At 41.9% G+C, this 14,747-nt stretch overlaps 1 protein-coding gene across 17 annotated transcripts in view; it reads right to left on the bottom strand.

Annotated features, from left to right (window-relative positions):
• NIPBL (NIPBL cohesin loading factor) overlaps positions 1–14,747 on the bottom strand; it is a 1,341,000-nt gene that overhangs the window by 943,780 nt on the left and 382,473 nt on the right. For all 17 annotated transcript variants that reach the window (XM_069221119.1, XM_069221174.1, XM_069221201.1 and 14 more), the window contains one exon: positions 1,526–4,531. In XM_069221119.1, the coding sequence (XP_069077220.1) occupies positions 1,526–4,531 (3,006 nt within the window). The remainder of the gene's footprint in view (positions 1–1,525; positions 4,532–14,747) is intronic.

The following is a 14,747-nucleotide window of genomic DNA, read 5'->3' as shown; positions in this document are numbered from 1 at the left end:
AAGGCCAATCAACTTGCCCCAGTGTCGCGCCGCGTATGCCAGGCTTCAGGTGCTATCCTCTATTGAGATGTGTGGAACCTTGGCTAATTTTCTATGCTCCGTATTAAATACAAGAAAGCGTATGGGGGTAGTGATGTAATTTTATACCTAGTTTAATAATGGACTGAAACTATGAAACTTTTTAAAAGATACCTTAATTTCTCTGACTGTATGTATCCTTTTATTATCTTAATCCATTTTATGTAAATTTTTACCTTATTTATTGCATACTGTATTGTATAATATTTGATACTTTTATGACTTCTTGAAAGTCGAATAAAGTTTGTACTACTACTACTGCTTAGGACAAAATATTGTTTTTTGGCTTTACCATGTGCAAGGGAATTCTGACATTTCACTCACCTCTTATGATCAAGTGGTTTATTTTTCTAAAAATAAAGTGATTACAGACTTTCTAGCAGGTGTTTCCAGCCCTCTCTGTGAGAGACATCAGGACTTCAACAACATGGTAGACAGCAGGTTCAGTTGAGAAATCCAAGGTCATTTAGACTATCTGTCTCATGACATTACCAGTAAACTGCAGAAATATGTGAACTTCAGTTACGAAAGTATGCTGATTCTACTAAAATGCTAAAACCCTCATTATGGCAATACTTTTGATACCAAAGAATTTGGGTGTAAGGATTCTTAAAAATGTACTGTATTTAACATACTGTCTGGATTAATAATTTTTACATTCTGTGCTTATGCTAAAATTTTACTGACTTCTGCAACTATTTTGTGTCATTTTTTCCTGCACGAAATGTGGATTTCCTGTGTGTATGTTTGTGTCAAAGGTTGCTACAACTCACACCAATAAATATTCCTGACAGTTTCCGATATGGTTATGTGCTCAAGATGCATTATCTCCAGGAATGTTGAAGGTGCTCCTTCAGCTAAGAGCTGGTAAGTTGGCCTATACCGCCCTTGTCAAAGGGCAACAAGAGATGTTTTTACATAATGTCTGTAAAAATGTAAATACTGTGTTTAGACTCAATTAGCCAACTTTCGAAGGCACAAAGTCATAATTAAAGCGTATTTTCAATAGTATGAATAGATGTTCAGGCAAATGGATCCAAGCAGGGACAAAAACATCCATAATCTTAAACGTGTGCTATATAACCCAAAAGTAACATGTTTCACCAGTGTCTTCGATTGGAGAGTACTGATTAGTACTTTTCTAGTGCTATTTTCAAATATACTAGAGAGTAAAGATAGAGACAGTGTGAGATTGTAGGCTTACAGTCAACAACACAGTGAATCATACTGACTCAGCTTATGGTTGACACAAAGAAAAAGCTTTAATACGTCAAAACACTTTTCAGGAACCAACCATTAGATGTAAAGTGCACAGCAGGCAAGCCTAGAATAGGTTCATGCTAAAAAAAAAAAAAATTAAAAAAAAATGCTGGACTAGAGTTTGTTGCACTTGAACAGATGATACATGAATAGGTTAAACAACATTATAACACCAAAAATGTCCTACCTTTTCCTTGCTTGGTTAGCTTGTTTCTATTAGATTTGGACAAATGCCTGTTTTTTGCTTCTCGTTCCTTGATTAATTTCTGCACTTCATCCAAAGAAAGTTTCTGGAGAACAACAACTGGCTTTGCACCTTTATTTAGATCTTCTACTATACCAATCTTTTCCACTTCCATTTGCTCCACTTCAGTGGCATCCTCCTGAACAGCATTTCCATCTTTATCACGTTTGATCTTGGGGATGACAAAGTGTTTCAAAGTCCTTCCACCTAGCAAATAGCTAGGAAACTCTGCCTTGTCTGGTTTTGCTTTATTACGATCCCCTTTAGTCTTCTCACCATCTGACTTTCGGTCGTCCCTTGTAGGAGATCTCAAACTAGGCTTTTCAGATTTTAATTTATTGAATTCGCCTTTAACATCTGATCTTATTCGAGGGCTCTCAGGTCGCTGTTTTTGCTCCCTTGAAGGGGGTCTCTCTTTTGAATCACTCGACTCACGTCTATGAACACGCTCAGATCTTTCACTTTTAGATTCATCAGATTTATTGCCTCGTTTAGAATCTTGTTCATTTCTACTAGACGACCTTAGCATTTCTGGTCTTTTATTCTTTGACTGGTCACGCTTGTGCCTATTGGAATCCAATCGATCACTTGATTTTTGTTTTATATAATCATGATCACGTCTTGCATTATCAAGGCCTTGTCGCCGGTGGGTTTCAGACCTGCCATCAGGTTTTGACCTTAAAGATTCCGACTTTGTTTCTTGTTTGTTTTTTGATATTTCGGTCTTTTTCTCTGAACCAGATTTAAGAGAATCACGTCTATTTTCGTGTCTGTGTTTTGAGGTCTCATGTCGATTTTCACTTCTATGTTTTGAGGTTTCAGAGCGGTTTTCACTTTTCAGCTTTGGGTTCTGAGGACGGTTATCACTTTTCTGCTTTGACGTTTCAGGGTCATTTTCATTTTTCATTTTTGGATTATTAGGATGATATTCATTCTTCTGTTTTTCAGAACGACTATCATTTTTTTGTTTTGGTGTTCCAGGACGGCCATCAGTTTTCTGTTTTGGAGTAGAAGGCCTGGGTCTTAGTTCTTGCCTGCTTGTATTTGATTCTTCACTTTGGCTTCCAATTGGTTTACCATCGCGCTTGTTGCCATCCTTGCCCTTGCTCTGTTTACCCTCGCCTTGGTCAGGCTTGTCACTTTTGCCTTGGTCAGGTTTATTTTCATTCCTGTCCTCTTCGGGCTTGCTGCCACCTTTTGCCAGGTTTTGCTTGCCGCACCCCTTACTCCCTTTGCCAGGATCAGGTCTGCTGTTCCCCTTGCCTTGATCAGTGTTGCCTCCCTCCTTCTCCTGAGCAGAGTTGCCTCCCTCCTTCTCCTGAGCAGAGTTGCCTCCTTCCTTCTCCTGAGCAGAGTTGCCTCCCCCCTTCTCCTGAGCAGAGTTGCCTCCCCCCTTCTCCTGAGCAGAGTTGCCTCCCCCCTTCTCCTGAGCAGAGCCACCCTCCTTGCCCTGACCAGAGTTGCCACCCCCTTTGTCCTGATCAGAGTTGCTGTCTCCCTTGCTGTTGTCCGGTTGGCTGCTGCTGTGGCCCTGGTCTGATTTACCTTCACCCTGGTCTGGCTTGTCATTTCCCCCTTTGTCCTGGTCTGGCTTGTCATTTCCCCCTTTGTCCTGGTCCGGCTTGTCACTTCCCTCCTTGTCCTGGTCCGGCTTGTCACTTCCCTCCTTGTCCTGGTCCGGCTTGTCACTTCCCTCCTTGTCCTGGTCCGGCTTGTCACCTGCCTCCTTGTCCGGCTTGTCACCTCCCTCCTTGCCCTGGTCCGGGTTCCCGTCGCCCTTGTCCAGGTCCGGGTTCCCGCCGCCCTTGTCCAGGTCCGGGTTCCCGCCGCCCTTGTCCAGGTCCGGGTCCGGGTTCCCGCCGCCCTTGTCCAGGTCCGGGTTCCCGCCGCCCTTGTCCAGGTCCGGGTCCGGGTCCGGGTTCCCGCCGCCCTTGTCCGGGTCCGGGTTCGGGTTCCCATCACCCCCGGGCTGGTCTGGGTTGATGTTACCCCCGGGCTGGTCTGGGTTGATGTTACCCCCGGGCTGGTCTGGGTTGATGTCGTCTTTGATTTCCCCTGATTTGTAAGAACATTTATTGCCTAACTGTCCTCTTTTTGCCTCCTTTAATTTATCATTTGTGATATCAGCTGTGTTTGTGCCGTTTTTCCCTTCAACTTTGCAATCCCTTTCACTGGCTTCCGTTCTGTCATCAGTTGTGCTATCCTGCTTACTGTCACTTTCGATGCTTTCAATATTACTGTCACTGTTACTAATATCTGCTTCGTTGACAGTTTTACTTGCTTCCTCTTTACTGTCAATATCCCTCCCACACAACCTGCTGTCACTTTTCCTCCGATCTGGTCGTTCACTTTTTCTTCTGTCTGGCCTGCTGTCACTTTTCCTCCGGTCAGGTCTGCTGTCACTTTTCCTTCTGTCCAATCTGTTGTCACTTTTCTCATTTGGATTGCTTTCACTTTTGCTCTCATTTGGTTTGCTTTCATTTTTACAGTCACTTTTAACAATTTTGTCCTCAGATGCAACTGTACAATGCTTGGCCTCACATTTTATTTCTGCTTCCCTACTTTCACTTTTCAATTCATTTTGTTTACTCTCAGTCTGTTTACCATCGCCAATCTGTTGGAGTTCAGGATTATTTCCTGGACTATCTGAATGGCATTCTAGTTTAGGTTTAAGAACTACTGTGGTATCATCCTCTGTGGAAGTACAAGATTCATCATGGTGCTGCTTTATTTCTTCTGGCTTTGTAGAGTTGTCACAATCCTGAGTCACAGTTGTTACAGAGTCTGTCCGACCGGCTTGCTGAAGGTCAATACTAACCAACAATGGTGGTCTTGACCCATTTCCAGTAGAAACAGTCTCTTGAGAAGCGGATGCTGATTTGGGGCCTCCAGCAGCACTGCCAGCTTCCAACGGGTAAGAATCTTGTTTCCTTTTCTTCAAAGGCTTGTCTGGAATTTACAAAAAAAACAAAAAAGATATTCTAAGTGTTAGAATCAATCATAGACAAACGTCACTTAAATGTTTGAACAGTTTACAAAAAGGTTTTCTTCAGAGCCACTCTGATACTGTTACAATAATCATAAGAAAAAGTAGGAAGAAAGTGCTAAGTCCACAAAACTAGATGGGGTAAATTAGCCTCAGTGTCCGTGCATTCATATACAACCTGGTTAATCTGAACAAAACTATAGGGAATAAATGTTTCTGTAGACTCACTAAGTCTACCGCAAGATAGAAAATGTATATACACTACTGACACAGATTACATATATCTTCACTGCCAACAACAGAACCAGCTTTAATTTCTAACTCAATCCTAAAAAAGTGAACATTAAATGTAAAGGTGAATATGTTCTAGAAACCTTCAAGAGGCACTCTTCCATATGATACTTTCCACTTTCTCAGCTTTAAATATTCATAGTCAAACCTTAAAAATCAGTAACCTGTATAGCACTATTTATGAATATCAAAACAACTACTTGCAATTGCTCAGACCTGAGATTTTGAAAATCAACCCACTATAAACTGATCTTTCACAAATGAGACAAATTGACTTGATAGTTTTGTCTAAGGTAAAGCTTGAACTGTTATTACTATGTTTTCCCTTAACAGTTCCTCTCTACATCAACAAAATAAAAATCATATCAGTCTATCAAGATTGACAAATAACTGATTGTTTTTGAACTTCAGAGAGCTTAGTGGGTTTTGGGTGACTGTGGAACTGCCAGTGCTGAGCAAAGTCACTTTGTGCAGCATGTACAAAAACGTCTATATTTTAAAAATACTTACACCGCCTATATTTTATAGATCACATGCACGTTTCAATTTTCCCACAGGTTTGGCAAATCACAGGCCTATTTTCTACAGTCAACGTGTTGTTTTCCCCCCACAATTACCTCCCAGTTAATAACCGCATCAATATGCCACCTTTACTGGAAGGTTGTTTGGCAGGTAAATCTGTAAAAGATCAACATGCTGTAAAACTATAGCTGCAGATAAGCAACTTGCCTTCTCTTACACTGGCTATTTCATACTTTCACATGCTATATGTAACCAGCACATAGATTCAGTATTGAACAGAAATTGACTCTCCTGGACAGTCCTTCCTTCTATATCAGCACTCACACCCAAATGGCCTTAGATGATTGCAGACATCCTGGGAGAAGTGATTTTGCTACAAACACCCTGGCTAGAGCTTTGGAGCATTAAGTGTGCAGTAGCCCATCTCGGCAAATGTGGATCTGCTTTGTGGTACACCAACTGAATATAGTTACAGAACCTTTGAGCAAGCAACGTCGTCCCAGCCTGGGCTCCATGAAGCCATGCAATCAACTGTGAAATTAACTCAAAAACTATTGTTCTATTTTAATGTTTGAGCATTTGTTTTCAATCTTAACCATAAAACAAAATAAAAGTTAACAAATTGGCTACAGAGACATACAATTTTAAACACTTGATAATTATTTTGTTGATATTATATAATATATTATTATAAAATATATTTCTGTTGGAACATCATAGGATCACTAGCCTAAGTAAGTTTAATTTTAATGCAGCAAGGCCCATGTTTGCTTAGAGGAACAAAACTATTTTCAGTGTATAAGCTTAACAGAACTCAAACAGTGAGCATGTAGGCAATGTCCACTTGAGTGTCCATCTGAGGACTTGTCCGCTTCAGACATGTCCCCTTTGATCTTTTTTTTTTTTTTTTTTTTTTTAACTGAGAAGTTGGTGTTTCTACTAGACTAATCACTAATAATTATGTGATTCATGTATTGATGCAAACATAAGCCACCAATCCCTAAAACCTACCTATTATCACAAAACATCAACAACTTCAATTCTGCTTTATCATCCCAACACAATGACAAACTAATAAAGATCCCCATGGGAAAATTATTCAATAGCTAACCTTTACTTTAACAAAGAGCTGTCAAAATTGCACACAACAATCAGAATTGTTAACTTATTATGGTAGCAAAACATTAGTCTCTATAATACACACACACACCTGTATTTCCTCCTACAGAGATAAATTCTTTATTACTTAAACAACATGTTGCATACTTTCAATAACACTATTTCTGGTGAATACTCCATCTGCAGATTCCTCACCATCTGAATTCCCTAGGCACCATTCTGGATCCACAACTTTCCATAGCAATTGCAGGTGGTGCATCTGCAGCAGCCTCTCACTGCGCCCTGAAGTGACTGTGCGGAAGACTTCAGAAGGAAAACTGATGTCAGCGTGCAGGGTTGACATCTTTATACAGCCCAGTACTCTTAGACAGACTGCTACAGAGACCGCAAACAGGAGTGTGCAACATTTAACTTAAGACCTTAAAGATAACACTTCACAAAGCGGTTAGATGGAGTATCCACAAGGAAGATTACTGAGGGTTAGCAACTTTCTTCTGATAATTCCAGCTACAGATTTGACCATCTGTATATAAGCCTAAGCAGCACCTACTCAAAAGGAGGAAGTTCTGTTGTGTGGACTTACACCAGAATGCTTGCAGGACTAAGGGGGTAAATTGGACCTTCCCCTGAATTTTGGAAAGAAGCTTGTTAGGGATGCTTAATGGCACTTTTGGCCAGCAGAAACAACTTCATGGTAAAGAACAGTCATGAATTAGAGAAGTCGGAACACATAAGCGGGTCAATGGGTGTGGGGGAGAAAGAGGAATAAAGGTGTGTCAGCCTGCAGCATCCACTGTCCCAAGGTAACTCCGTCAGCTGAGCCGGAAAAAAAATAACATCTATGCCATATGAAGCAGTGAACGGCCGTTAGAGGGGGAATCAAAGGAGTTTGGCTGTTGTCATGGCAGGTAAGAAAGAGGCCTGAAGTCCTTTCTGGTGGGCACAGCCTCTGCTACCACCACACTCTTTGGATCCCAAAAGGGCTGCGCTGACTTCTGTAGGGTTGTGAAATAGGAGAGCATCCCAGGAGGTTCAACTGTTTTTCTTTTGGTTTTTTTAAACTGTTGGTGGAATTGGCACACTGGTGACTGCAAATCAAACAGCAGGCTGTAACCAGGCTGTCTCAGCTTTTTGAGCAAAGAGCCTGGAACAATCAAATCATATCTCCTGTGCTGCGCTTCCAAGGACAGCACTGATGACGAAGGACCGACCTAGAGTGTGTCCAGGACGACCCATAACACATACTTAGCTGCATCTCGTCAGTCTTAGATTATCTGAGCATGCACTTCAATTCATCAGAAAAGGGTGCAAGCTATCTCTCGCTATATTCCGAAGGTAATGCATCTAGCATACCAGCAGCAGACTGTTCAGGAAACTCAAAACCAAAATGGTGAAGGAAAAAAAAAAAGTCAATATGCTTTGATTCCTTGTATAGGAGGCACAGAAAGGAATAAGACTGGATTTATTTTGCCGGTGGAAGCTTGTACCACCAAGCTCTCAGAATTTGCATTCGGAGTCAGAAAAACTGGGTCCTCAGGAGCAGGCGTTTGATACTTAGCAACTGGACGGCTTACTGAGGGGAACCGATCACAGCTTAGAACAGATTGTCAACGGCTCTGTCAAAGGTCTAAGGAGTAAGAGCTATGATGCAGCAGGTCCTCTATCATTCAATTAAACTTTATTTTGATTATAAAGTGCTAATCATAACTGAAGTACATTTCAAAACATGTTAAAAGCATTGAATGTGTGCAGCATGTAAAAAAAAAAAAAATAGCTCAATCCCTGCTGTTTGCACAAAAGCATATTGTCTCAGTCAAATTTTATACTTCAATGCCTTCCTTAGCATGGCATCTTTTCTCCAAAAATGCATGCTTAACCTAGTTCCTTACCTTCTTACTCAGACAGGATTCTCGAAAGGGGAATACATTTCCAAACCCAGACTAGTGTCAGTTTCACATAGGAGTCTAAAATCCCCTGGCTGCTATCACAAGACAGTCACGATTGACTGCTTGTTTGAGGGTTGCACTAGGGTTTGTTCAAACTGATAGCCATAGCAATACTGGGCCTAGCAAAACAAACCGATAAATATAGAAGTTCAAGATCTTTGTGACAAACAAGGTGAAATAAAAGATGTGAGAGAGGAAGTAGCGACAAAAACAATTCTCTTCCAACTTACCAAAGAACAATAGGCGTACCCCCAAACTCCAGCTTCACGAGTCAAAACTGGGACAAACTGCCACAGACTAATTACAGCATAATAATGGATTTGCCATCAAAAGATGATTTATGGTGTGTCCATTAATCTGTTTTTTTCTTACTGAAAAGTTGGTGTTTCTACTAGACTAATCACTAATAATTGTGATTCATATATTGATGCAAGTCTCAAACACACAGCACAAACATAAGCCATCAATCCCTACAGCCTACTTATCATAAAATATCGCTTGACAATTTCAAGTCGAGGGTGAATTAAAAACTACTCCTGGGTATGGACAGCTAGTGGTTTTAGCATATTTTCGCCAACTAAAATCGACGCAGATCTGAGCTGCATGGGCCAGAAGACAATTTGTAGTCTGTCAAAATGTAAACCATTCACGAGCTTGATGAAAGCAGCCACCAAAGTTCTTAAGGCCTTAAGGGTGTGTGCCAACAAAACTTAGTTTCTGCATATAAAAGCATGGGTATCTTCACAGCTACTGACCAAATGCAGTTTTCGTTTGTTTACAAATGAAAATGTATAAGACGAAGCTCTTGTGAACTTCATGGTCTAATCTCAAAAATTCAGTTTTATTTCCATCAGCTCCAAATCTGACCCTGGTGGAGAGATCACGGTATTAACACAAAGTAAGATCAGCAGAGCTGCGTTGAGAGGCAACTTTAAAAGAAGGGACCATAATTTCCCACCATTAACCCTGCCAAGTGCACAGGAGAAGTCCCTAAAAGCTAGACAGTTGGCAACAACTTACTGTAGTATATTTGTAGATTACCAATTGAAGGTTAAAGCACTGCCAAGGAGCACCTAGCCATTCCCCAAAGCTATACTGACAGACTTAAATATCGCAAAGAATCTCTAATTAGATGAAAGGCAACTCTACCAATGACTAACTGCAGAGTCAACCAGTGAGATTGGTCTATAAACATCTGAATTCCAATCCATTTCCTTTTATAAATATGGGAACTATTGTGGATGTTGAATATGATTCAGGTAGTGGTTTAAATTGTTAAAAACATTGGTTAAGAAAATAACCCATAATACAGTACTGTAAATAAGTAAATCAACTAGTACCTCCATTTTGGCCTGTAGCTTTCCCAGAGAGACTTATTGCAGGGCTATTAAAAACTCACTATATTCAAAACGAACAAGTTACTTACCCCTTCAGTAATGCTACATCTGGTACAGACTACCTAGTCACAGATTGCTTACCTTAGAATATTCCCAGGTTTCAAATATGGACCCAGATATTTGTGGAGCAAGCCCCACCCCCTATACCCCCAAACACCTGCACCAGTAGGTGGAGTTGTTTGGTGCTGAGTTAGTGGCAACATCAGCCCTGTAAGTGATATGCACAGAGTCTATATAGGCACCACCCCATCATGCAGACCTCAGTTCTTGAATATTTCTTCCACACCAGAAGCATGGAGACAAGAGGAGTGACCACTGTATCAAAAGTGAGGTTCAAAAGGAACTAGAGACCAGTAGGCAGAAAGGGACTGGCAGGGTGGGGGGTAGAAAAGTATCTGTGGCTAGTAAAGAGTCTCTACCAGATAAAGGGTTACCAAAGGTAAACAACTTGTTCATCTGATAGTCTTCTAGCTGCACATTCCTTACCTTAAAAATTACACAAAAGCAATCTCTCTCCCTGGAGATGGATCTACAGATTGTTTCAGACTAAGAAATCCTGGAAGTTCGAATGGGCAAAGTGCTCATCTGACCGGGCCAGACTGTCGAGCAGTAATTTTGGCCAACATGTGCAACAATGCCCATGTAGCTGCCTCACAGATTCAGAGCAGTGCTTGCAGCTTTAGCTCTGGTAGAGTGAGCTCTTAGGCCCTCAAGGGGCTGTTACGTGGCCATTGTTAAGCCGATAGTAATACAGAGTATGAACCATTAAAAGAATTGCCTTTTCTCTTTTTTGCTCCTGCAAAACCAAAGAGCTGATAGTCCATGCAGAAATCTTGGGTCAATATAGACTGTTTGGAACTAGGCAGTGGAGTCTCTCCCCTTTATTAGAGTGAACAAGGGAGAGTTAAAAAAGGTAGGCAGGGTGATGTTTTGCTGGATGTGAAATGTCACTACCTTTGGTAAAAAATAAAAATAAAAAAAGTGAGTCCTTACCATCAGTTTGTTTGGGAAAAATTAAATGTAGGAAGGGTTAAGGGAGAGTGTGCTTGCAACTCACTAACCCTCCTGGCTGATCTTATCACCAAAAGGAAGACATTTTTGAGTTAAGATCATCAGACGGCAGCTATGCATCAGCTCAAAAGGGGAACATGAGGAAGGTAAGAACTGAAGTTAAGTCTGTTTGGGGTAGAAGGAAACAAATACTGTAAACCTTTCAGGAATCTAGTCACAACAGGTGACTTGTGCAGGAGGCTGGCTCAGTTTGTGGTGTAGCACCCTATACTGAGTGCACCCAACCCTTAGTGATAGTGAATTGGTGTCCAGATAGCAGAAACTCTATAGGGTAGGGTGAGGTGAGCGATTAAAGCTTATCGAGGAGGAATGTAAAGCACCAGCAATACCACAGTAGTCAGACAATAACTTAGAAACAAGAAAGAACCACACACGTTTTTGCGAAAATAAAAGGAGTCTTTATTACAGCAATATTACTAAACTAACATTGGTATATCTCCCTTTCAAGACACTACATACAATTATACACATAAAATAGCCACCAAAATTAGCACAGAACTATACAGGTCCCTAGGCGTGGAATGTGAAAGTGGGACTCCAGCCAAGTTAAGTGTGGTGGTTAGACAGGCTTGGTGCAGGTAGGAACACCAGAAGTGAGTACAGTCAGTGACCCCAGCAACCAGGATGAAGTCAGTTATCCACCCAGTTCTCCCATAGGCTAATACAGAGTGCAGTGGTTTGTGTAATTCAGGACCCTTCCTAGGAAACCGGCAGGCAAGAGGGCCCAGAGTTCATGGAACATAAGGCCATCATGCAGAGACTCCGCAGTCTGGGCAGCTCTCTCAATTGTAGACAAGAGTGCTGTGTGTGCTACACTTAACTTCTCTAAGTCTCGAAACTTTTAAAAGGCTTGGAGAAAGGACTATGCTTGACCCCTGACTAACCAGGCAAAAAGTTCAGGATTTCTTGCAGCTACTAGTGCAGTATGTAACCAAAAGCTAGTATTGATCGTTCTTATGAGAAATCACTGCTGATCAAGTGGTAAAGCAATGCAAGTTTCTTATCACACCCCTGCCACCAATATAGGAGGCTGGCTCAGTTTATGGTGTACACCTATGGTGTGGCACCCTATACTGAGGAAATCCTTTGTTCTGGTCCTCCGGCCTGAGCAAGGTTTATCAGCAGAAGGGCAGAACAGTGTCTGGGGTCAGCAGCATCGCGGGCTGGCAGCTGGTCCCCAAAAGGCTGCACAGGCAGAACTGAGGCACCCCACTAGGGAACCCCTATTGTACATGGTATCATACAACCAACACTGAAATCGCTATGTTGCCTGATTTCAATATTCTTGATACCAAAGATGTCTAGGTTCGGAGTAGCTATTAAGTAGTTGGATCATTCGTGTGGACCAGTGTCCACTACATACCATAAGATGGCTTCCCAGCACTTACAGAGTCCAGGAATTGGCCTGTGGTCTGTATGGGTACCCTGCTCATGCAGGGGTATCCTCACACTTAGTGACATTCACCCAACCCTTGGGATGAAAGGGCCTACCAGAGGGGTGAATTATAATGTCTAAGTGCAGTGGTACAGTTTGGCAGTGAAAGGGTGCATGCACCCTTTCTCGCGGGCAGCATGCACCCTTTCTCGCAGGCTGCAATGGCAGGCCTGCAGTCACAGTTTGCAGCTCCCATGGGTGGCATGATATACGCTGCAGCCCATAGAGGACCCCTGGAGTATCAATACCTTGGGTGCCATGTACTAGGCACTTACATTGGTGCACCGGTATGCCAACTGTGGGTGTGAAAGGTAAGCAACAACTACATTTAGGGGAGAGAGCACTGTCACTGGGGTCCTGGTTAGCAGAATCTCAGTAAACTACAGTCTAAAACTGACATCAGGCAAATAGTGGATGTATCTATGCCTTTCCTACAACTTGAACAAGGACGTTTGGTCCGGCGACATAAAGGCAGGAACAGCAAACATATCCTTTGACTGTGCCCAAAACTAAAGACTTGTCAGGCCAAAAAAGAACAAACGAACAGAACTTCAGACAAGGGTGCAGACAGGGGATCAACCAGCTTAAACGTATACAAAGCCACAATCTTGTTCCATTGGCAGGCATAGATAATTTTAGTGGAGGAACAACTGACTGCCAGAATGACATCACACACTTCAGGAAAGAGATCACACACTTCACAGCTACTGACCAAATGCAGTTTTCATTTGTTTACAAATGAAAATGTATCAGACGAAGCTCTTGTGAACTTCATGGTCTAATCTGAAAAATTCAGTTTTCCATCTGCTCCAAATCTGACCCTGGTGGTGAGATCACGGTATTAACACAAAGTAAGATCAGCAGAGCTGCGTTGAGAGCCAACTTTAAAAGAAGGGACCATAATTTCCCACCATTAATCCTGCCAAGTGCACAGGAGAAGTCCCTAAAAGCTAGACAGTTGGCAACAATTTACTGTAGTATATTTGTAGATTACCAATTGAAGATTAAAGCACTGCTCCAGAGTACCTAGCCATTCCCTAAAGCTATACTGACAGACTTAAATATCGCTAAGAATCTCAAATTACATGAAAGGCAAATCTACCAATGACTAACTGCAGAGTCAACCAGTGAGATTGGTCTATAAACATCTGAATTCCAATCCATTTCCTTTTATAAATATGGGAACTATTGTGGATGTTGAATATGATTCAGGTAGTGATTCAGGTAGTGGCTTAAATTGTTAAAAACATTGGTTAAGAAAATAACCATAATACAGTACTGTAAATAAGTAAATCAACTAGTACCTCCATTTTGGCCTGTAGCTTTCCCAGAGAGACTTATTGCAGGGCTATTAAAAACTCACTATATTCAAAGCGAACAAGTTACTTACCTTCAGTAATGCTGTATCTGGTACAGACTATCTAGTCACAGATTGCTTACCTTAGAATATTCTCAGGCTTTAAACATGGACCCAGATATTTGTAGAGTACCTCCATTTTGGCCTGTAGCTTTCCCAGAGAGACGTATTGCAGGGCTATTAAAAACTCACTATATTCAAAACGAACAAGTTACTTACCTTCAGTAATGCTGTATCTGGTACAGACTATCTAGTCACAGATTGCTTACCTTAGAATATTCTCAGGCTTAAAACATGGACACATATTTGTGGCGCAAACCCTCACCCCTGTTCCCCCCCCCCCCCACATACCCCAAACACCAAGCCTGGGAATATTCTAAGGTAAGCAATGGGTGCACCGGTATGCCAACTGTGGGTGTGAAAGGTAAGCAACAACTAAATTTAGGGGAGAGAGCACTGTCACTGGGGTCCTGGTTAGCAGGATCTCAGTGAACTACAGTCTAAACAAACTGACATCAGGCAAAAAGTGGGCGTATCTATGCCTTTCCTACAACTTGAACAAGGACGTTTGGTCCGGCAACATAAGAAAGGCAGAAACAGCAAACATATCCTTTGACTGTGCCCAAAACTAAAGACTTGCCAGGCCAGGAAAAGAACAAACGAAAAGAACTTCAGACAAGGGTGCAGACAGGGGATCAACCAGCTCAAACGTATACAAAGCCACAATCTTGTCCCATTGGCAGGCATAGATAATTTTAGTGGAGGAACAACTGACTGCCAGAATGACACACACTTCAGGAAAGATCACACACCCTCAACTGTCACTAGTCAATCTCAATGCATGAAAGGTAATGTGTGGACTGGTTCTGGTACAGTGCATTGCCCTGTTGCTGTGACAGAATCTTCTCAGGGGCAGCCTGACTGGAGGAAAGACGCTCATGCTGAATAGTTTGAGATACTATACTCTCCGAGTTCAGTCCAGAGCCACTAGGACAACTTAGTCTGGTCGCTCTTTACCGTTTTGAATTCTGGACAGGAGTG

The sequence above is a fragment of the Pleurodeles waltl genome, chromosome 1_1, assembly GCF_031143425.1.
Source record: "Pleurodeles waltl isolate 20211129_DDA chromosome 1_1, aPleWal1.hap1.20221129, whole genome shotgun sequence".
Taxonomy (NCBI): Eukaryota; Metazoa; Chordata; class Amphibia; order Caudata; family Salamandridae; genus Pleurodeles; species Pleurodeles waltl.
Note: the sequence above shows the minus strand (reverse complement) of the source record. Positions and strands in the feature narration are given on the sequence as shown.